The sequence below is a fragment of the Excalfactoria chinensis genome, chromosome 1, assembly GCF_039878825.1.
Source record: "Excalfactoria chinensis isolate bCotChi1 chromosome 1, bCotChi1.hap2, whole genome shotgun sequence".
NCBI lineage: Eukaryota > Metazoa > Chordata > Aves > Galliformes > Phasianidae > Excalfactoria > Excalfactoria chinensis.
The window spans coordinates 118,337,079-118,361,217 of record NC_092825.1 but is presented as its reverse complement, the minus strand read 5'-3'; the positions used below and the strand labels follow the sequence as shown (position 1 = coordinate 118,361,217).

Below are 24,139 nucleotides of genomic sequence, written 5' to 3'. Positions count from 1 at the left end.
CATTTCTGGGAAGACCCAGAAGCAGAAACTCATCCACAGGTTTGAGATGGGCTTGTTGGCCAAAGTGGACAAAAGAGAAAAATTTGTAGATTTCTCGCATTTATTTTCCAGTCTTCAATAGATAATTTTGTGAATCCACCGAAAAAAAACTAAAATAAGAAATTAAGAGGAGGATAGTCTGGAATGCCACTAGAAATGGCTCTTGGACTGCCTTCTATGCCAGAGGGTGTGGGATGATTACCTCTCAAGTAAGGACCATGGAAGGCTGCGCTTCACAATAACACACCATTATAAACTTTGCTGTCCTTCCTATGAAGTTTTTGTTGCATTTATTAGGTTTCCATTAAGTGTTTTCTAACAGACCTCTGAGCTCATACACTGATTATCTCTGCTTCACATATCAGCAGATCTGTAAACTGGAAATAGAGATGGAAGTGTCCTCTTTATTTCAGTCAGTGCCATGTGTCATCTTAGTGCTGAAAAGAGGGAAGAAAACTGCAATTCAAAACCACAGCAGCTCATCCCTATATCTAGCTTAAATTCTTCATTAACAACTGAGATCCTAAGGACTGAGACACTTTTTGCATGAGCTGTAGTATCTGCTTAAGAGATAAATCAGGAGCTTTTCAAGTATCCAGTGAAATGCTTTGAAATGCTGAAAACAAAAGAACAAGAGAACAAATAAAAGTACCAGATGAGGTCACTGCTGGGTCATCTTGTCAAAAACTTGCTTTTAGAAAATAAACGCAAAGTATGCCTTCCCTTACTTCCTGTAAGTTGCTTTTGATCATGTTGTATAAAAAAATTTCCAAAGCTATAGTAATGTAAAAACCCTGTAATTCCTATGTTAAAACTGAATCCCAAAGAACTGGGAACAGTTGTCTTTTTGCAGTATATTTGAATAAGAAAAAAGACCTATATCACTCTTTATACTTTTCTTATGTGTACTAATCTTATTTCAGTAGTAGTGTTCACAAATTTCTTTACTGCACAAGACTGAATAGATGCTGCATATAATTATAGCTACAGGGAATTGGAACAGTTCTGGGATTTCTACTATGGGGCTTGGCTTGCAAAGACAGGAATTCGAATTGATATATAAATCAGGGGGGCTGGCAGTGCTGTGAAGATGTGAGAGTAATTAGAAAGACAGTTGTCTCAGCATTGATGTGTTGGATTGACAGGAGGTGGGTGCTATGAAAAATAACAATGACAAGAAGTTGAAAGAAACAAAACAAAGCTGATTGCAGTGAAGAAGAAAATACAAGCAGCAAGGTTTTGAAGTAGTACCTAGACAGATGTGACAGAGAAAGTACAGTGTCAAAGATGGCACTTCTGTACAAGACGGAGTGACAGAGAGGTGATGGTAGGGATTTTTGCAGAAAGATCGTAGGTTTAGTTTTGTCCAAGCAGAAATGAAATTGCTTGGGATTCTTGACAGCGGTGTGTGACTGGATGGAATGACATTTTTGTAAGAACATCAGACTGAGAATGGTTTGAAAGCACATTGGTGAGGTTCATGTGGAAGCTCAGAACTGTAATGCTGGAATTTGAGGCAAATGGTTTTAGTAAACCTTCATTTTGAAGTGAAAATACTGTAGGAATGAGCGGGTTTGGGGATAATCAAGACAAAGGATTAACTTGTTGTATAGAGTGAGTGTATTGAAGGCAAACAGGAGTGTGCACAAGGTTAGTGGTTGGAAGTATGAAGGTGCTTGGAAAATAAGATGGGAAATAAGTTGATGTTTGTCCTGAGAAAAAGAGAGCTAGTGGATATGAAACTGGATTTGTCCAAAAGTCAGCATGGGGAAAGGAGACTTTTGAAGGAGTTAATATTACTTAGTGATACAGGTAGAAAGGAACCATCAGTTAGTTTCTGAGGTTTCAGGTTTTGGATTGGTGGTAGAACGTATAATTAAAGCCCTGACTTTGTGTCTATACTCTCAGTTTTATTAGATTGTCCAAATTAACTACTATGAAGATGGATTTCACCAGTATTAATAAAATTAGTGATGAAATATTTGTAATTGCATCATGGAACTTTTTGCCTGTTGTATTTATACTGGGACTTTGTTTGTTTCCTACCACAGCTGTTCTTCTCATGACCTGTCAAACTCATGGGATCAGTCAAGTCTCCATCGTGCATCTGACCAATTCAGCTCTTTGGGCAGTATGGACAGCTGGGACCAAACTCCGCAAGTAGCCCAGTACGAAAGACTTTCTTCTGCAAGGTCTAATAGTAGCATTGACCATCTAGGGAGCCAAAATAAGCGGGATTCAGCCTACGGGTCTTTCTCCACAAGTTCTAGCACCCCTGACCACACTCTATCCAATGCAGACACTTCTTCAACGGAGAATATGCTGTATAAAGTAGGCCACTGGGAAACATCTAAACATGGAAATAAGTCTGGACAGTTTTTGAATGATTACAGTGGGATAGAGGACAAAACTGGATATTTGCCAGCTCCTATCCAGTACGAGAATAACAGAAGTCCCAGAATAGAGGAACACCCTGATGTCAAGCTCTCTGGCTCTGGAAGATCCAGCTTTGGGCCTGTCTGGTATGTTCCAGATAAAAGGAAGACTTCCTCTCCTCCTCCACCACCTCCGCCTCTCCGTAGTGACAGCTTTGCTGCTACCAAAGGCCATGAGAAAACCCAGGGCTCTGCATACTCTGAGAGTGCCAGCACACAGCACTTTACAGCCCTGAACCGATCTCAGACCAAGAATGACTGGAACTCAGAAGCTGTGGAACAGCAACGACGGCCTTCCAGAACATGTGACAGGAAGGTCAGTGGCTCAAATTATAAATCAGATCTCAGTTCTGAACATGCCTTTTCTGCAGTTGGTGAAAGGTACAATAGTAACGCAGGAACTGTGAGCAAGCTGCAGTCATCCTTGTCCAGCACTGATGTTCGGTTTGCACAGCCTGCTTACAATTACCACCACCAGCACCAGTACAGTGATGAAAGCACTTTTTTTCACAACACAAGAATGTTAGCTGCACCTAAGGATCAGCAGCCTTTTCTCTCCTACAGTGGTATTCAAGAGTTGCCTACTGATCATTTTCATGGATACAATCTAAACCACACCAGGCTGCTCAATGCTTGCTCTTCTTCAAGCAGTGCTGCCGAACAGAAGGCAGACAACACTGGACAGAGTCGCTATTATTGCGTGACGGCAAAACAGCCTGCTCAGGGAAGTTCAAAGCCACTGCAGCTCAAGGATGACAACTGGAAGCCTGCAGTGGGGGCTGACGTTTCTCTAGGACCTTATGAAAATCCTGCAGTTATCACAATGGTCCAAAAACCAAAATGCTATCTACCTCAACAGTCAGTTGAATCTTCTCTGGAAGGGTGTGAGAGCAATAGTCATTACACAGTGGACAGAGAAGAGGATGTTAGGTTTGCTGTAGTAGAAGGGGTTAAAAAAATGAATCATGCTGAAAAGCCTGGGCAAAAGAAAAGCTTTGAGAGCAGCTTTGAGGAAAGTGAAATGAGGTACTGTCAACAGGAGTATGGAAAGGGCTGTGCCCTTACTGCTGAAAACAGGCCTGCTCAGAAAGACTTCAGGTGGGGGAAAGATGAGAGTAGCAAGATCTCTCCTCAGAAGACCCCAATGTTGCACTCTTTGGCTCAGGAAGGCAAAAAACACTCTGACAGCAGCCCAGAAGCTGTGACAGAGCGTCAGCCCCCATTTGATAATCACTTGTCTAAACAGGCACGAAGGAGCGACCGTTTTGCAACAACCCTGAGAAATGAGATCCAAATGAGAAGGGCAAAGCTGCAGAAAAGTAGAAGCACGGCTACTTTAATAGGGTCATCTGAAACGGAGGAGTGCAGCGAGAACGGGAAGCCAGATGCAGCAGAAAACGTGAACACCTCCCCAGATACGAACTTTACTAGCACCTACAAAGATCACCTGAAGGAAGCACAGGCCAGAGTTCTGCGGGCAACTTCCTTCAAGCGGCGGGACTTGGAGCCCAGCCCTGCTGAATATCCCCCCAGGTCACCAGAAAGAAAAGCTGGTAGTTACAACTCTTCATTATTGGCTTTGGTTTCTGAAGATGTGTCTGGATTCCTTGAGGCTACGCAAGCTAAACCGAACCCTACAGGGAGTGGCACTCATCACGTTTCTCGCATTGGAGCCAGGAAGAGGTTCACAACAGAACAAAAACTGAAGTCTTACTCTGAACCAGAGAAGATGAATGAAGTAGGGATGTCAGAGGATGAGTGCCGTGCCCACTGCCATCCAGAAACATCTGAAGAAGCCTTGGGCTCATTTGCGGACAGGTGGAAATTTTTTGAAGAAACAAGTAAGCCTGCATGTAGAAAGCCTGCACAGAAACCAGCTCCACACAGCCTAGCTGAGGGACTGCCTGAGAGGGCGGACAGGAAAGGTTACGGCGGGCAGGAGGGAGACGAGTCCTGGCAAGAGAGAAGAGGTCGAGCAGCCTCTGTTGGACTTGAAACTGCACATGCTCCAAAAAGTAGCTTCCACCACGGCAGCAGCAGTAAGGCTGCAGATAGAACTGTGAGATCTGAACAGCCACAGCGACTGGGAACCTTTGCAGAGTATCAGGCATCATGGAAAGAGCAGCGGAAGCCCATCGAGGCAAGGGGTTCAGGAAGGTACCATTCAGCGGATAACATCCTTGATGTCAGCCATGAACAGCATGAGAAACCCCAGTATACCCATGAGAGGTCTAGATCATCGCCTTCGACTGACTTCTACAAACAGGTATAAGCAGCTTTTGTATTATCTTTTTTTTTGCCTATGAGAGGCAGAGGGAGGTGAGGGGGGAGGGGAGAGCAAGATAATTTTTGTGAAAATTTACAGTTCAGGAGTGCATGTAATGTGATGTTAGCCTTTCCTCTGTAATGGAATAAGTGTTACATGTAGCTCTCATGAGATCAAAGGTTGTGTAGCAAAGAACAAGTGGATAAAATGATTTCTTGTGTATTGTAGCCAACTGGAAGAAAAAAAAAAACAAAACAAAACAAAAACCACAGGTTGGTTTGATAATGTCCCCTATTTTACAGTAGAGATGTAAGAGGATCAAAGCAATCTTGCACTTGGAGCACTTCATTATTGTGGCTGCTTCCCTCCTTCCCCATCTTCATTCTTATAGCTGTTCTCTGGGACTATGAAGAAAAATATTCCAAGGGGAAATAATTTAATACCTATGTTTATGTTTCCACTTCATTGATGGTCTGATCATTTTCTATGCATTTTCTCTTCTACGCTTGCTTTGTGGAAAAGTTACATATGACAGAAGTTCAGCCTGCTGAAGTTTAGGGGGTCTAAAAAAAAAATGTATCTGTTAATGTTAAAGCTACAGTACAGGAAAAAAAAATATGAAACTGCTCAGTGTTTTATTTTTTGTCAGCTTGCTTGATTTAAGAACTGTAAATGTATTCCACAGAGAGATGCCAAATATCTGTTCAACTTGCAAGTAAATATTAAGTTAATTTTTAACAGAGCCGGGCCAAGGGAACGGCTGGCAGGTGGCAAGGGAAGTAAACAGAGAAACCTAGTCTCTTCAGTTCTGTGCTTAAAATACGTTGTTGAAAGCTGCTACAAGATTGTCTGATATGTCTTGAGTTGAAGTGTGTACAACCTGGGGTGAACTTTACCTTCTGCAAGAAAAAGGGAGGCGTGCTATGCTTTTTCTTTTTTTTTTCTCTCGTTGAAAACAGTGCATGCATTTATACATACATGTAGCACATGTGCACATAGAATGAGAATAGCTTAGAAAATATGTTGGTTTCTGAAGTTGTGGACTCCTTTTATGTATTTTTTTCTTCAGGTTTTGCAAAAGTTATTTTTGAACTTTGCAGGCAGACTTAACCATGCAGATAATTTACAAGAGTAGAGATTCCAGCCTTGGAAATACTCACCTGGAAGTTATTTTGAAAATTAAATAAACTAAATTATTAAATAATTGCCCACCCAGCAGAAAATCATCGTATAATCTATTCCATGTATGCATTTCTGGTCTATTAGTCAGTGCCTTTAAGTTCAGTATAGGCCTCCCGGGGCAAAATGCAGACACCTGTTTAGGCACCTGGAAAGCATGGCAATAAGTACATTGAAGATGCTTACAACAGTCTGAAGTAAATAAAGGGGTTGTTTTGCATATACGATTCGGATGATTTCAGGGCTAATGTGCAATTAAATTTCCTGTAGGTTTGGTGTTTGTAATGCAAAGCTATACTTTGGGTGCGGTTGTTTGAAGATAGTGAGATAATACATTTCTGGAACAGCAATGCTGTATGTTGTACTGACAAACTAAAGTACGCACTCGGGGGGGTTCAAAAGCCGGTGCATACTTGCCTGTTCTGAGATGTAAGCAAATCTGCTGTCAGTTCTTTGCTGCGTTTTTGTCTTTGCTAAGTGGAAGTTCCAGAGGTTTATAAATGTTAAACCCTTCAGCAGTTCAGCAAACTAAGCTAGAAACTCAAGTACAGCCAGGTCTGTAGCGCTGTGCAAGAGGTCACATAGCACACTGCTCCACTTAAAACCAAACAAGCTCAAGGCATGCTATGCTGTTGACTTCATGTATATTCAAACAGAGCAAAGCCACAAATAAGAGGTTCTATAATGACAGATTTTTCAGGAGTCTGTAACATGATGACTTGCTGTCTTACTTGTGCTGTAAACCACTTTTAGGAAGTCCCAGTTGAAGTAAGGAGGCAAGCAGAGGATTTAAAGGAAGATGCGGAGCATATTTTCTCTAAAATTAACCATCTGGATGAGAAGAACAACTCTGTAAGGTAAGTGTTCCTTGATTTCTGGCTTAAAAGCATTTCTTGTGACAACTCCTCTGATCCGATATTTCCCTGACCCAAATTGGAAGGTTGGATGTTGCTGTGATGTGTTCAGAGCTTTTGCAATACTTTTTTTACCTTTACTTCCCACATCTTCCCTACGTGTGTCATATAATTAATCTTGGGGCTTATGTTCTGGGGGCTCCCTAGAGTGAGCTTGAAGAAATTGTCAAGTGTTGAGTACATTACATTTCAGAGTCAGATGATTCTTATTAGTGTGCATGAAACAATTCGGATTTTTATGTTTTGTGTTTATCAGTAACAGGTTTTTTTGGCGCGGGGGGGGGGAATACTTGAGATTTCCCAGAAGCCTTCCAGTATTGTATTTGGCAAAGACGGTGTGCTACTGGAACACAGTAGCAGTGCAAATTGGACTTGACTGTTTTGTGCCTTTGCAGAACGCATTACGTGAACAGAAGCCCTCAGAAGTTGCTTTCCCATTTGAACAGTTCTGCTTCTCTGTTAATTCACATTCTAATTGAACTGTGCAATAAAAAATGTGTGTCAGTCACACGCACAGCAGAGTTATAATCCTCGAGTTCTTGTGTGCAGCAGTGTGCCCTCATTCTGGCCAGCAGTGTGCTGGAGCTGCTGTAATGTAGCCAGTGATTTCAGCAATGCTGATACTACAGCTGCCCAGGGGATGTGCAGCAGCACAAGTTGGACTGTGCACGTACTGCAGTCACCGGGTTTTATATCTCATCTTTTGTAACAAGAAACACGTGTATTGGAAAAATTACTGCTTTCCTTAATTCTGTAAGTGAGAAAATTCTGAACTGTAGCAAAGACTGGGGCTCTAGGCATGACCATAAGGACTCGTGAAAAACAGATATGTTGCATGCATATTGCCCAGCTGAAGAGCCCGCCTGCTATTTTTCTAATTCTTTGGAGCCCTTTGTTCTTAGCGTAGTGATTTCTTAATGAGGAGCACGTGAGGGTGTGAGCACACGCGCATGCGGAGGGAGAATGGGGAAGGAGGGAGGGAGGATGGGGGGAGAAGCAACACAATGAGCCTAGAGCAGGCAGCATCTCTGCGAGTGAAACAGCTCCATCCAGCACTGCTGAACCAGTCACAATAGCATGTGTATAATACACCTACGCCAGCATTTTAACAGTGTTTGTGCAGCACAATTCTTGCTTTATAGCCGTGGAATCTATGAATATCACATGACTGGGCACCAGCTGCAGTAACTTGTTTTTTGTGAACCGAAGCCTATTTTGACATGCATTTTCAGACGTAGGGTTTGACTATTTCAGTGCCTTATGGGGGGGTTTGTAAAATGGTCTCTGACACAATCTGTCTTTCACTACTTGTGCTGTGAGAGGGTTATGAGCCTTCTGTATTTAAAACAAACAAAAAAAATTCATATTTAACTCCTGTGTTGTGACCTGGCACTGAATGATGATGTATGACTATACTATGGAAGAATATGTGTTTCTGTGCCATTTTTTTTTCTTTTTTCTGTGAAGAAAGCCTTATAGAAAGCCTTCATAGAAAGGCTTAGGTTGGAAGGGACATTAGAAGTCATGAAGCCCCAGCTCCTTGCTGTGGGCAGGGCTGCCAACCACTAGAACAGGCCTGGCAGATAGGAAATAGATTAACTGTGAATGAATAGATTTTGTGATTTGTGTGTGTGTGTGTGTGTGTGTGTGATATTTCTTTTTGGTGATGCTCTAAAAGCATTTAGTTCTCTACTTTTAAAAGCTAGAAATCTGCAGACAGCTAGCAAATCGACCCAGTGTGTGATACATTCTTGAGCATGAATGTTAACCAAACTAAAAGTCTTCCTAATAGGTGTATTTAATACTTCTCTTGAATATTTTGGTTTGGCTTATATTGCTAATGTCCCTCACTTTGTGCTGCTGGGGCCAGTGTACTACAGTTGCCTTTGTATTTCCAGAGACAGTGCTGGACACAGGAGCAGCCCTTCAGTGTTTGTGTTACATGCACAGAAACCTAAGCTGGGAGGCAGATTTGGAATTCATAGATGCATTCTGTGGGTTAGAGACTGTCCAGCACTGCACGATTCCTCTGGCCTCCCTCCCCCTCAGGGCATTGGCAAAAAATGGATAATTTCATTTTTAAATGAACTCTGAAAGTATGCCATTACAGCATTCCTGCTTATTTTCCAGAGCAATACAAGTCATTTTCATACATTAAATCTAGAATTAAAAAAGGGCTGGAGATTCATAATATCAAATGGTTAAAGTGAAGATTAAGAAAAAAAAAATAAAAATTGCTTTGTAAGCATTTTTTTTTCTCCGGGACTTTTTGCTTCTGGTTTGTTTTGCTACAGAGTTTTTCTACTGTTCTTTTTCTTCCTCTTTTTCTCTTTTTTTTTTTTTTTTTTTTTTTTTTTTTTTTTTTAAGCATGCAATTGCAAGACGTAAATCAGCATTACTTCTGAGAGATTTATTTTCTTTTTTTTTCCTCTTTTTTTAATTGATGGTGATTTGTGAACTCCTTCCATGTCTTGGCTGTATTTTTCCCTTCTGAGATTACTGAGTGATTCCAATGAAGTCAGGTCGTTTCATCTCCCTTTTTGGAAAAGCTACAGTGTAATCTAATGGATTTACAGTATTTAGTAGCTTGTAGGATTGTTTATGTAGGAACTGCCAGCAGTGGTCCATAGCAGCCATTATTATCTCTCAGGCTAGAGCCAAATCACTCTTGTAATAAACTTACAGGTGTGCAGTAAGTCGTCTGGCGTGAGCTGAATGTTTTTGTACCATAGCTTGAAGTATGTTCTTGAGGGCTGCTTTGAAAGTAGAGCATGATTCTGCTGGCCTGTAAAAGAAAATGGATACTTTTATATTTCAATGATGCTACTGTATTCTCTTGCAAACCAGTTATCAAAGTTTAGCTTCTTACACATAAAGACTGTCCTCCTTCTTTAAGCAGATCTCGCTCTGTTAAATGACATAAGCTGCTTAAACAAATGACTTCCCTGTAAGTCTCCAGAATTTCTCACCAGCATAGTCCTTCAAAAGGTTAAGGATGGAAATGTGTGATCTAGCCTGTAGTCTGTGGTTTCCTGCAAAATAACATAAAAGTCAGTCTGCATCAAAAGAGTAGTACTTAATGATTTAATTCTTACGATTCTCACCTACTAGAAACATTCGCAGCCATGGCTTATATTTACGTTCTAAAAACATTTGACTTGCATTCCTCTATTGTTGCTTCCAGATTGTCTGTAAAAATGAAATAATTTCAGAAACAGTAAGGATTTCTGAGATCACAGTTCATGGAAAGTCTTTCAACACTTAGTAGGTGACAAGTAATGGAACATGTACATGTCAAGTACAGGACCAAAGCATGACTCAACTCTAATTAAACACTGTGAGAAGTTTTTTTGTGACTTTGCATGCCTTAGTAGTTGTTCCTACCTGAACTTTTCAAGACGGTGGAACAGCCTTTACCACACAAAAGCAGAGTAGAATTCATTTCTTGATGCCTGAGTTGACTAAATGCCCAAGTTTAATATTCTAAAACAGCAAGAATGAAATCTTTGACAGGACATTATTAAGAAACAAGAGCTGACAGGGAGGTTCCCAAGTTCAATAGCACATGCTTCTTAAGGAATCTGATTTTTAAGGAGCCTCCACAATTATTGGGTGGTGCAAAAGAAAATTAGATTACTTTTAAAAGTAACACCTCCCGTTTCTTACCCGGGAAACAATACAAAAAGCAGTATAACACTGTTTGATAGGGCAGATTCTCAGCTTAAATGCTAATTTTCAACATTGTCATCACCATTAGCTGATATGAGTGGATGAGCTGACTGACACATTCTTCATTTCATAGTGTGACAGCTGTGCATGGCTGTCTAGAGCATGGTTTGTCTTTCATTTCGCTGTCACCACTGCTGAAATGCACCACTCACCCTTCACTGTACCTCATATCTACTCCATAAATGTTCAGCAATTGTCAGTGAATGTCAATGGATGCCATTTCTTCTACATGGAAGAATTCAGTGGCACACCTTTGCTTCGAGTCCATTTCCATTTCAGATGCTATTTTGTCAGACTGCCCTTCTGCTGCCATCTGTCACACAGCAACAGCGTGTAACAGGATATTGGTGGGAAGGTTCAGCCTCTACTGCCATACTACCAACATTTGCCTCTGACATTGTGCATCAGTATAATAAAATGAGAGGCATTATTTTTGGAAAAGCCCTCGCACCATGCCCTTTCATCATTGAAGGAATTGCAGGAATGTGAATAATCTCATGTCTTCTGATGCAAGTGAGATGGAAAGGGATTTACAAAGCGATGATACTTCACTTATATGTGTTTATATACATATATATGTGAAGCATGTGCTTATGTTGCACATGCTTATAGAACACGTGTGTGTGTTGTGATCATTTTCTCTGAGCTTGTTCTGCATCTGTTACAGGGGTTGAGACCACATAGCTGTAAGGGCTGGCTAGCAGAAGAGAAATCAACATGACACATTTGGACAACTGTAGTTCTCATGTAATTTCATGTGGAAAAACAATGTAAGTTAGACACTGGAAGTTAAGTTAGACACAGGAAATATTCTTAGAAACTATATCTCCACTAATTTTAAGTTTTAGGTGTGCTTTTTTTTTTAACCCCACTGTCTAGCAAAAAATGGCAATATGCAATAGCAATATCTACTTAACTGTGAACATCAATTATTGAAATGCTAGAAGACCTGAAGGCAGTTTCCTTTTTGTATATAGCAAAAGGACCATTTGCTTAAATAGTTAAGCAGAATTCTGCTTTCAGGCATTCTGTCAAATAACGAATACAAACTTAAAATCTGTTTCACTGCCTGTGCATTGCTAGAATCAAGTGGAATGAATATTGCAAGGTGAATGAATCTCAGTCACTGGAGTGCTCATCAGGATATCACCGGGGGTGTAAAAGCAAAATATATTTACCCTTCTACCTTTTCTTCTTAAGGAAAAAATTGTGTAGTATTGGATAACTGGTTCCATAGACATCGATGAAAAATTACTACGGTAAACATTTTCTGCATGGAAAAAACCAGTCTCAATATTTTATGGTACAAAAGATCAAAGTTCTCTGCCTTATGTGTTACCCACAGCTGCTGATATTTTTCATGTGAACTCTTCTAAAGATGATGACTATTCCTTATTGGCTTGCTGAGTATGGAATTACCTAACATGTTCATTCATAGGAAAAAAGCATATGTACGCAGTTACTTTCTGATCTAATGTACAGTGTAATAACAATTCCTGTATTTCATTCAAGAGCTTGTGATGCGTCTTCTTTTTAAAATCAGTTTTAAGTATAATGAGGGCTTGAGTAAAGGTTTAAGTGATCTTTTTTGAATTTTGAAAATTGGTTTGAATTAAAGTGAGAAGACATGCTTTTCGTACAGCCCGAACATAGCTGTTTGATTGAAGTCATGCTTCACATGTCTGAATCCCTCACATTAAAGAAGAAAAATAAATATGCAGCTTTCTCCTACTCACAGGTTGTCATCATTTGGAGGAAGTGAAGGAGAGCCAAGATGCTCATCCTCCTCACAGGCTCCTAACAAGACTGTAAGAATATGAGCTGCTGAAGCCCTGTCTGTTTACGTTAGCATTTCTTTAGGATACAGTTAGGTAATGCATCTGTCAGGCCACCTTTTTGCCACTGATTTTATCGTATGTGTGATATGGTCTAATGAATGATCCAGTACTGTCTTGATCTGTTTTAAAGTATGTATTTATCTAGTCTGAAGTAACAGTTCTGTGGTTCATGTGTGTTGAGACAACAAGGGAGTGAGCAACCACCGGCATGTTTTCATGTATTAGATGATTAGATGTTCCCAGCCATCTTCTGTTTTCCTGAGTTACCTATAAATACTGATAATTGTTAGAGGTTTCATTGCCGTGAACCACTATGCCTTTCCTGTATGCTCGTGGATTTGACTGACTAATAATAGCTAAATAACTATCACACTTCAACGTACTGTAATGTAGAAGTGCTGTTGTATGGAAGAAGTTGATGGAAGTTGATTCTTAAAAGTCGTGGCAGGACAGGCCAAGTATTTGCCCATTCCAGTTTCCTTTGTCTGACTGAACAGTAGCAGATGCTCAGATAGAATAAAAACAAGGCTGACATGGAACTATGTTTCTGGGGATCCTTTCCCAGCTTCTAGTGACCTGCATCTAAGAGATACAATCCTAAGTATTTGTGGTTAACAGCACTTGGTAATTTTGTCTTTCAGGAAAGTATCTTACTGGTTTTGAACCCATGTTGACTTTTGACATCCATCCATAGCTTTTTGTAATGATGTGAGGAAAAGCATCTCTTTTTGAAGGGAGGCGTGTGTCTGTCTCTTCTGTGAGAGCTAATGTATGTTTTCTTCCAATCTTTATTGTCCCCCTCTGTATTTCCTCAGCCTCCTTTGTTCCTTTGGGAACTGTGGGAGGACTGCAACAACTTACGGTACACTATGAATTCATAAGGTAACAACCCCAGGCAATAATGTAGGCTTGGGGCAGAGTGGCTGGAAGACTGTGTGGAGGAAATGGACCTGGGGATTTTTGTTGATGCTCAGCTGAACAAGCGGCAGCAGTGTACCCATGTGACCAAGAAGGCCAATGGCATCCTGGCTTGCATCAGAAATATTGCTGCCAGCAGGAGCAGGGAAGTGATCATCCCTCTGTACTCAGCCATGATGAGGCTGCACCTCAAGTACTGTGTTTAGTATTGGGCCCCTCACTACAAGAAGGACACTGAGGCCCTGGAGCATGTCCAGAAAAGGGCAGTGAAGATGTGAGGGGTCTGGAGCACAAGTATGGGCTGAGGGATCTCAGATTATTTAATCTGGAATAGAGGAGGCTCAGGGGACCTTTATTACTCTCTACAACTACCTAAGGGAGTTTGTGGTGAGGTGGTGGTCAACCTCTTCTCCCATGTAACTAGGAATAGGACAAGAGGGAATAGCCTCATGAAGTTCAGCCAATGCAGTGTCACACACCAAAGTCCTGGGGATTACTTTGTATTTATTAAATCGGAATTTAGTCTGTTGTTTTATTAGCCCATTCACTCAGTTATAGGAATTTCTCTTAGCAACAACTGTTTGCCTTCTTTTTCATTCATTTTGTAAATGAGATAGATACTGAAATCTTTGTTGTTCACCATGGCAGTTAAACTTTTAGGAGCCTCTAGTGATGAGAATTTTCTAGAAATCTGTATAGTCTGTCATGCAGATTGCTGTTGTCTATGGGTATAGGTAACCTTTCTATAAAGAGTACCACGTGGGGTATGGCTTTTCTGTGCATGCCCAAATGAATAGTAGTCATCTTAACATACTAGTTAGTACATCCGCTGAATCTCTTAATTTCTTTGGTTAATTTAGGCATTAAATTTACAGATCTGAAATTCTCCAGTCTCATAATGAGTATATATATATATATCATCATCATAGTATCATAGTATTGTGCGAGTTGGAAGGGACCTTAGAGATCATCGAGTCCAACTTCCAGGATTTGAGCCCTCTGTGTAGCAGAGCAGCACTTCTACCACTTGCACCACAGGGGGGATTCAAACCCGGGCCTCCAGTGTTGCAAGCGGCGGTTCTAACACCGTGCGCCACCGGGGGCACACAATATATATATTTACTATTGTTCTCTTCCTCTTATTCTGCTTACCACCTTCGTATCTTCCCTACACAGACATGGCTTTGCTCAAACAGTGGTCAAAGTATCATACAAATGGATACTTCTACATCACAGATGCTGTTTTAAAAATTGCCTTGTCTAGGCCTGTTAACTCATGACTACCCACTTAATTGTGGACAGCATTGCTTGGTACCTTCCTAGCTGAAAATAATTCCTATGAGAGCTGTTCTTTGCTCACTCAGATGTGAAGGGAGTCATGGATATTTTATCCTATGGGTTTATTTTCTTAGTATTCTTACTACTACTCATGTTTTTGAATACTTTTTGTTTATTTGTTTGTTTGTTTGAATCCTAGGACCTTTAGGAAATTGTAATGTAATGTTTTGCTAGAGCAGTTCTGATTTTTCATTATTTGGATGGGACTTCATTTCTCTGGTGGTGCCATTTTAATTATTTTTTTAATTCAACCTTTTGAGGGGAAGAGGGAAAGAGAGGGGAGAAAAAAAAGTGGTCTGCTTCTTTGGTAGGTATTACACATTTGCTCTGAGCCTCGTGTATTGGATCTTCAGTCGCATGTTATCTCTCAGCATTAGACCATCTGGTCTGTTCCTTTTAGAAATATTCCTCTGTTATGTAGATGCCCTTTTCAAAACTAAATAGCGCAGTGTGGATTCTTACTCTTTCAAAAATGATTAATCTAAATACATGTGGTCTCTGGCACAGGGTAGCTCTTCAGTGGCAAAGTTTTGAACCAGGTTCCTTTCAAGTCAGGAGCTGTATGCTGGACTGTCCCACTGCAGTAGTCTGTTCCTTCTGTCTGTTGTCCATTTTAAAACTTTCAGGGCTTCTTGAGTCCAGAGATCTGTGATTCTTCAAGAGTAGCCCAAATGTATTATTTTGTGATCTAGGATTGTTTGTGGCTAAATGAGAGTGCTAAGGAAGATGCTTTTGCTCACTGTTATTACTTAGTTCCTGTATTTTCTCTCCCACACTCTCTTGCAAGATGTGTCCTCTCTTTCTTTTAATCTTACATGATGGGTTAGTCTTGCAATCCAGACAGCTTTCCATCCTTACAGGCTACTCCCATTGCCTTCCCATTAACTCCTAGCAGTGCTCAGCCCAGAGATGGTCAGATGCATTTCTTAGTGTACTAGGACACCAGTCTGTGAGTTCACATCCGCAAGAATATGGGTCCCGATGACATGCATTCTAGAGTCCTGAGGAAATCTGCTGATTCCAAGTCACATTTAATGATATTTGGAAGGTCATGGCAATCAGGTGAAGTCCCTGGTGATTGGAAAAAAGGCAACATCACGCACGTTTTTAAAAAGGGTTAAAACCAATGACCTTTATCAGTGACATCAACAGGGGTCCGGTGCATCCTCAGCAAGTTTGCAGATGACACCAAGATGTTGGGTACGGTCAACACACCAAAGGGAGAGGATGTTGTCCAGAGGGACCTAGAGAGGTTTGAGCAGAGGGCCCAGGAGAATCTCATGAGGTTCAACAAATCCAAGTGCAAGGTCTTGCACCTGGGTAGAGGCAACCCTCGCTACCAATAGAAGCTTGGAGATGAAAGGATTGAATTCAGACCTGCTGAAAGAGACTGGGAGTACAGGTGGATGGAAATCTGGGCATGAGCCAACAACGTGCCCTCACAGCCCAGAAAGCCAACCATATCCTGGTCTGCATCGAAAGAAGCATGGCCAGCAGGTTGAGGGATGTGATCCTTCCCCTCTATACTCTGTGCTGGTGAGATCTCAGCTGGAGTGCTGTGTCCAGATGTGGAGTCCTCAGTGCAAGAGAGATGTAGACCTGTAGGAGTACATCCAGAGGAGGGCCACAAAAGTGATCCCAAGGATGGAACACCTCTCCTACAAGGGCAGACTGAAAGAGCTGGGGCTGTTCCACGTGGATAAGACTTCAAGGTGACCTGATAGTGGCCTTTTAATATCTAAAGGGCAGCTATAGGAAAGAAGGAGACACTCTTTCTTTAGCAGGGTCTGCTGTATCAGAACAAGGGGAAATGGTTTTAAGCTTAAAGAGGGTTGATTTAGATTGGATATAAGGAAAAAACTTTTACAGTGATGGTGGTGGTGAAACACTGAAACAGGTTGCCCGGATGGTTGATGCTCTGTCCCTGGAGACTTCCAAGGTGAGGCTGGATAAGGCCATGGGTGACCTGATCTAGCTGTGCATGTCCATGTTCATTGCAGGGGAGCTGGACTAGATGATCTTTAAAGGTCCTTTCCAACTCTAAGGATTCTGTGATTCCTCATCCCCAAAAGTGATTGTTGACAAGTGGTAGAAGCTGGAGAAGCCCAAGATGTCATTCTGGATGTACTAAAACTGGATGTGATCAAGAGAACTGTCATATAAGAAATTTTCTGGAGAGAGGTGCAGAGATCATTTCATAAGCTTTCATTCCTTTTGCTGTCACTCTGGTGTAGTTGTACTGCGTTTCCTGGAAAGAGGACTAGAATGAAGACTACCCAGAGACTAAGTTCTTGTTGCATCACTTCATATCCAGCTATCTCCTATTCTGATGATATGAGTAGGGAAGATTAGAGGTACACTCTAGCGATTATACCTGTAAAGACATAATAAGCTGATATGTTGTCGATTTTATTTTCCAATAAATAATTCAGGGGAAAGCAGTTTGGAAACAGGTCTGAGATCTGTCTCAGTGCAACAGAACACATGGAGAGACTTTCTGTCCTTGCAGTAAGAGTTCGTCTGTGAGATGTCCACCGTCTCTGATAGGCCCTCAGGCAGCATGAGATGTGATTTGCAGTCCTGCATGAGGCAGTTTACACCAATGAATTTCAGTAAAGCTTTGTGTAAAAACAACGTAACAGTTCTATTTTCCATTTCTGTGTGAGACAACAGTTACCGTCTGTTAACCGGTTGCTTTGCTTTATGCAAACAGTGAAGACAGAATGAGTTTTCTTAAAGTCTTTCTTTCTGTATATTGAAATCAAATCAACAGCACTGGCAAGCACTGGGAAACAAAAAAAAATAGTGGAAGGGATTAACTGTGTCTCCACATTGTGTGATCATATCAAACCGCTGTGTGTGATTTTATGTACAGCTTAAGTCCTGTCTTCCTCTTCAAGCAAGTCATCCTTTAGAATGACATCATAATGCATATTAAAGCCTTTTCCACAGCTTTTCTGCGTCTCTAAGGTGTTCTTCCAGAAAAAAAGGAACAAAAGTGGAGCTTTGCTCTCATGAAGGCTGTGGTGCATCTTAAGATGGAGCGTGGGGGTGGTTATATGCACGAATGCATTGCGTGCTTTCCCTGCAGAACCTCCTGCAAGAAGAGCGCCTGTACGTACAGCGCATGCAAAAAAAATCATGCTGGAGGGCTGCTAATGAAGACTCACTTCTAAAATTAAAGACTTGCTTATTTGAACGTTGTTCAGAAGGGAACCCGGTAGTGTGCTGACCTTTTATTATTGTTTTAAATTCTCCACGTTTGCCGAGCTGTAACTGCTGTAGCGCAGATTGTGATTTTCACAAATGGGATGAAAAAGCCTTAAAAAATTAAAGGATTCTTAGAATCTTTTCTTTTTTTCTTTTATAACCAAAACCAGGAGATGAGGGTGGGGAAGTGGGGGAAGGGAACAGCTTTGAAGTCTTTGAGATCTTTTCCCTGAGGTCAGAAGTTTTTGATGATGTAACATACAATACAGACCAAGCCTTCACTTATCAAGGTTAAAGTTGACGGAGCTTGTATGAACTTGTCAATCATAGGAAGCAGGCAAAAACAAGCCAGCTGTTGTGAGGCATGGCTTTGAAAATCCTCTGTGTTACAGTAAATGAGAGGCAGAGGTTGAGACGCATTCAGCTCTGCGAAGCTTTTGAGCTGACTGGCGCATTTGCAGGGATGCAAAGCTCCCATCTCCAGTGAATGCGGGTAAACATCTGTAATCCTGGTAAGGCTGCCTTATGTTTGGTGCTTGAGTGCTAGAGAGACAGTGGGATGCACGAGCCCTGGGGAGCTTTTCCCCTCTGTTCTGGACAGAATATTGCAGTATGGATTCATACAGTATTTCTTTTGTTCTCTGAGTACACGCTGTGTCTTCTGTCTCTATCAGCAGAAGCTACAGTAACAAACGAGGAATGATGCAACGCTCAGGGCAGGATTTTATTTTGCATAGTGTAAATGCCTGTTGTATTGACTGATGTTTTGGGAGAATAGGGGAGAAAATGCGAGCTCCTTCCAGCTAAGATGCTCCGTGTGCATGTGTCCCTGCACACGCGCTGTTTTTAGCAGCTTTTGTTTTCACAGTTGGCATAACGCACCCTGGAATTAGACGGCAGTGCCTTTCAGAAACGTTTGTTTTCTGCACCGAGCTGCAGAGCTGCTGCTCTGGTTGAGGGTGCCAGGCTCGGGGTTCCTCCCGGCAAGGGGTGGTACGGGAGCTTCCCAGCCCATCGCTTTCCTGGCAAGCTCTGAGCGCAGGCTCACCCAGAGACCGCTCCACAACGGTGGGAGATAGTGACTGGGAGAGCAGGAGTGGATGTGACTGCTGGAAGCAAGAGGTGAGTGCAGCGCTGAGTGAAAGGTGGCTATTGAAATCAGTACATGTGCATGCTAATTAATTTCAATAACTCTGTGGGATTTTTGTCTTTAGAGGTGAGCTGTGCGTTCATTTTGGTGCCTGACTGAGAAACCCAGGTGACCCAGCTATTATTCACAAAGTGTTTCATTTTATAGCTCCGGTTACTGCATTTTTGTTCAGCTGCAAGCAGCTGTTTTCAGTAGTAATAGAAACAAGAAAATAGCAACAGCATGTCAGAAAAATATATATCTATCTAGAGGTAAAAAAGAAATCATAAGAATGGCAACTGGAATGTAGCTTTTTTGAATAAACTAACCAAAAGAAATCATTTTTTTCTTTCAGCTATTTTTAACAGGAATGTGATTTCCTTGTTAGCATTCTTTGAAAGTATTGCCTTTTGTCTCTGCAGTGGTTGCCATTTCTATAATATGATGGCTCTGGTTATACTGTTGGGAAATTCTAGTGACTGAATTTGGTGTGTAAGTACACAGCATATTAACTGGTTTGCTCATGGGAGCAGAAGTCATTTTAAATCCATGCAGCAGTCCACTGTGTGCTAGGGCAGACATGCAGTAGATAAAGGAAGCAAGAAAACAGCCATAAAAACCTGATTTTTTTTTAATCGTTGATATTTCATGTGCTGCAAAATGGAGGAGGGACTGTTATTTTTTGATCTAATGAAAGAATAACATCTCTCCCTCTCCCCTTTCCTACAGTATTCTTCCCTCCTGCATAAAGACTCCTATGCTGCATAAAAAATCTTTCCAACCACATTTGTTGTTGTGGTTGTTGTTTTTTTCCTGTGGACCTATGCATTGTGCTGTTATCCCTGACTGACTGGCCTACATTTTACTTGTCAATATCGTGTCTTTGCTTACAGCCTGCAGAATTACTGTTAAATTTAGATCTGATTTTCATGGGGAGAGAGCTAATGCTTTTAGAAAGAATGTGAAATGAAAATCCATTGTCATGTATGTTGCCATGCAGGCAGGACATGAGCAAAATTCTTGTAGGACAGAGTGATGAGGAGGACCTGTTATCATGTTTCTGTGATAAAGCCAGGTGTTTACATAGGGGTTGTTAAGCTGGAGTGACATTTTGTTTTATCACATTGGGTGCAACAACTAAGCAGTATATAGTGTGACCGAACAGATAGGTGCCATCAGATGCAGATAACATTAACAGGCATTGTAAAAAGGAATTGGAAAACAGGATACATCATGATAAGTGGGTCGTAGTGTAACCGATTTGTGCTATGGGGTGAACTTAGTGAAATATCTTGCTGGTTTTGTACCTTGTGTTGTCTTTTGCTGTGTATCAGGGCATCTTTTTTGAGAGAGAGAGAGCAAGAGATCAGCATTAATTGTTCTTTTAATCTCAAGGCATGTTTATGTTTTAAGACCTTCTGCTTGGGTAGTGGCTCTGGGATGCTAGTTGCCATCATCTGTCAACTCAGACCAAGGCAGTGAACAGCTCTCCTTTGCAGTGACTTCTGTGCTGTGCCTCTTTTAGAAGTAATTGCTGTCATACAATCATCATCATGATCATTGAGTTACATATTTTCTAGAGGATCCTCTGTTCTGTGAATTTGTTTAAAATTTCTGCATCACTTCATATTCCAAGGTCTGATTTGTTGTCTCTAGAGTTGTTTTCATATCCTCTATGTAGTGTATAGTGCATACTCTACAGAGTCAGTCTTAACAGTAGACACGGTGCTTGTCAGAAAAATGGATCTCTGGTAACAATTTCCCTTGTATTGGACATTCAGACTGTGGTGTTGTAGTGTCACTGTCTACCTACCATTGTTACAGCAAAACCAGTTTGAGCGTCAAAGCCTTAATGGCTGCTACTGGAGCCACTGAAAGAAAAAGCGCGTGGGACTGAGATGAGGATTTAAGTCCCTAATCTAAGTAGATGTCTACATGAAAGTGAAGTGCCTGCTGTAGGTCTAATCCATAGAAATCTTGATCTTGATTCGGTTGGAGAAACTCAGGTGTCTGGAGTGGCCTGAGTTGGCCTAGTGTGTCCCGCTTGGCATGGAGCTGCCAACTCTTAGGGGGATGTGTGTCTTTCAGTGATTAAAGTTTCTGAAATGTTTGGGTAACTAAATTGATCTCCTACCAATGGGCAGTTAGCTTGTAGAGGCTACTTTAGTGTGAGTTGAATCTCTTAGATTGCATTGACTGTATGAGTATGGATTAAAATGCGATATTAAACAACTGCCTCACAGGTAGGCCTTCAACTTTTTTTCTGTGCATCCTGTTCTAACTTTGTAGCATCCTGTTGTGGTCTCAGGCAGAATTGTACTGGGTAGGAGAAAGTACTTTTTATTTGCAGGCTATTGCACAAGTGCTTTCGTATCCCACTGTGCAAAGTGCCATGCAAATACACAATGAAAGCATAGTTTCAGCACATAAAGTTCACAGCTGAAAAAGCGGCATAACAGCAAAGACTATGCCTATAAACAGGGTTTTGGCATAAGCAAAGGCTGTTTCACAATTGCTGTAAGCCACATAATTATCTGTTTTGAGCCAGGTCAGTTCCTTCATCCAATTTTCTGTGGGGCTGTGAAATTTCTACTGTTAATATAATGAAGAGAGCAGGAAGACAGAATTGGGGTAGACTGTGACTGCCTCTTTAGGCAAAATATCTGCATTTAGATCAGCTTGAAAGGATTGCAAAACTGTGGCCTTGAGTGTGAGAGGGTTGTTATAGAACGAGGACTCTTAGGGAGGATTTTTGCTTCAGTATGAAGGCCTTTTTTTTCTTGGGTAGCTTGTAGAGTTTCAGAAGGAATTTAAGCTAAATCAGAAACAGCTACTCCATTTGTTTTCTTTTGCCAGTTAAGGTACCGTAGTACGCTTTGCTGCTTACATAACCATTCTTAACTTTTATAGTTACACTTTTGCGTGTAGTTGAGGTCTTTAACAAACAGTACATTTTAAAAATGTTTGCTGATCAATTTTTGCCGAGGTCATTTAGTCTGGGATTTTCAAGTTGGACCATTTTGTGGCACTGTTTGGCTTGACCTGAAGCATTCTCAAGGAATTGTTAGATAAGAAGATAGCTAGAAATCTGATATGTTGGATTGACTGGATTGATTCCTATTTATTGAGATACAGCATTCAATCAGATCGTTCTACGTTTTTGTCTTGCGTTTTTGTTCTCTGTTCTTGTTTTAGTCAAGTCCTGAGTATGGGACAAAAGAAGGAAGTAATTTGGGGTTGTTTTTTATGACAACCAAAAATGTTATCCATCCGATAGGTATCTGTAGCTATTGATTCATTTTGGTAATTGCCCATTGACTCCACCAGCATGCTCCTGTTAGCATGTGCATGTGTATCTTGTACATTGTTGTTATGTTATTACTGGGAGGTAGCAGGATTGAAGAGGAGGCTTGGTTGGTTTCCCTGAGAATTTCTATGGCTTTTCAGCACTCAGTGTGCATGCCTGGAGCTAACAAAGCTGAAAGGAAGCTGGGAGATTTGCTTCTCCATTTGGGAAGAAAATATTAATATCATTCTTTAAGATGCATCTTTCCACTGTTGTGGTGGGCTTCCTTGTTCAGTTGAGTGACTTTAACCAGTGATGGAAACACGTGAGCCACAGAGCTGAACCAGCTGATGGATGGCTGTGAGCCCCTGGGAGAGCTGAACCCTATTCTAAACGAGGTTCTTGGAAACAAAGCGATTCCCTTTTTTTTCAGTTGGAAGCACTTTCATTCCACCTCCACCCCAGTTTAGGTATATGAAATCTCCTGTACTTAATCACCTTGGGCACTTGCATGCCTTGAATACCCAAAGCAGGAACAGTAGGAAGTGTTTGTGTTAGCCCTCTGTGCTAGACTCACTCTTCCTGAATACTGCTGAGTATCATCAGCATAAATCTGTTGATTATACTTCCTTTACAGTTCAGGGTAAGTGCACATTATGAGAAGCCTGACTATCAAACTTGGAACATCACAGCCTGCCAAGGATGAGAAACATGGCAGTAGCCATCCTGACTTCACTGTGTTGGAAGTGCTCGTGGCATTGTGTCATGGGGATTGGGAAGCTTTGGGTTTGAAGATACTTTAAAGTTTTTTATTACGAACATTTTGTTGTCTAGAATGAAAGCCGTAATTGAATCAGAAGTCATGTTCTTACTGTATCTCTTCCTTTGTGATGTTTGCTTGTAGATGAGGTTGTTTCGGTGGTATGTTATCCCTAAATAATTCATTGGGCCTCATTTCTGAATTGGCTGTATTTGGGGCATACCATTACATGAAGCATAGACAAATGCTGAGTAGCTCAGCGGACTTCTTTCTACTGTTAATAATCTAACACCTTTGCAGGTTCTTTCCACTGTGTTCTCCTGGGGCTTGAAGCTTGCTTTCTTTTCCTCCTTTCTTGAACAGTAAGCTGAAATCTTTCCAAAATAAGGTGATAAGCATGTTTTGCATGAAGATTCACCCACACTGAATGCAAACTAGCCTCAGTGTTGAATGTAGGCACCTTTTCCAAAACCCATTTTCTGTGGAACTGCATAATGTTTGATTTTCTGGAAAGTGTATGAAAGCATGTATGGAATCACTTATCTCCACATTAGCAACCATAGTGTATCTAAATTCATCTGTGCTGTGACTCCTTATTTCCTTGAACTTTATTTCTGTAAGGTGACGAGACTACCAGAGCATTCATTCCTTGTGAGCCAGGGTAACAGTAAACAAATGTTGCTACTTGCTTTGGGTATGTAAACGTGTCAGATTAGTGGTGTGCTCCTGTTTGCTTCCACCAGCACACCCACTTCTGATGTGCATGTTAAACTCAATGTGTACTTAGCAGACTGGCTGAGGTAGTGCATGTCATTTGTCTTTGCAACATTTTGTGCCATGCCCTTGATTTTTATGCGCACCTAAGTGCAGCTATTATACTGTGTAATAATATGGCTCATGTATGTGAAGATGAATAGGGAGGCATGATTTTTTTTTTGGCACAGGTTAACTGGAAGAAAATTATGCTGTGCATAGGTTATCAAGACAAGGAAGAATGCTGATTTAAATACAGTGCTTCGCACTTAAGGCCTGAAGACTTCATTTGGTAAATATTTCCATTAAAATTAGGGGAACCATTTACAGGCTCAGTTCTGCACC

The 24,139-nt window shown here is 41.2% G+C and overlaps 1 protein-coding gene across 10 annotated transcripts in view; it reads left to right on the top strand.

Moving 5' to 3' along the window:
• Positions 1–24,139, top strand: part of SHROOM2 (shroom family member 2) — a 120,484-nt gene that overhangs the window by 76,066 nt on the left and 20,279 nt on the right. For 3 of the 10 annotated variants that reach the window (XM_072332284.1, XM_072332275.1, XM_072332266.1), the window contains 2 exons: positions 2,091–4,740; positions 6,673–6,776. In XM_072332284.1, the coding sequence (XP_072188385.1) occupies positions 2,091–4,740; positions 6,673–6,776 (2,754 nt within the window). Of the gene's footprint in view, positions 1–2,090; positions 4,741–6,672; positions 6,777–18,222; positions 18,379–18,472; positions 18,989–23,341; positions 23,430–23,985; positions 24,087–24,139 lie in introns of those variants that run through there. The other 7 variants (XM_072332304.1, XM_072332338.1, XM_072332295.1 and 4 more) reach the window with 7 other exon arrangements.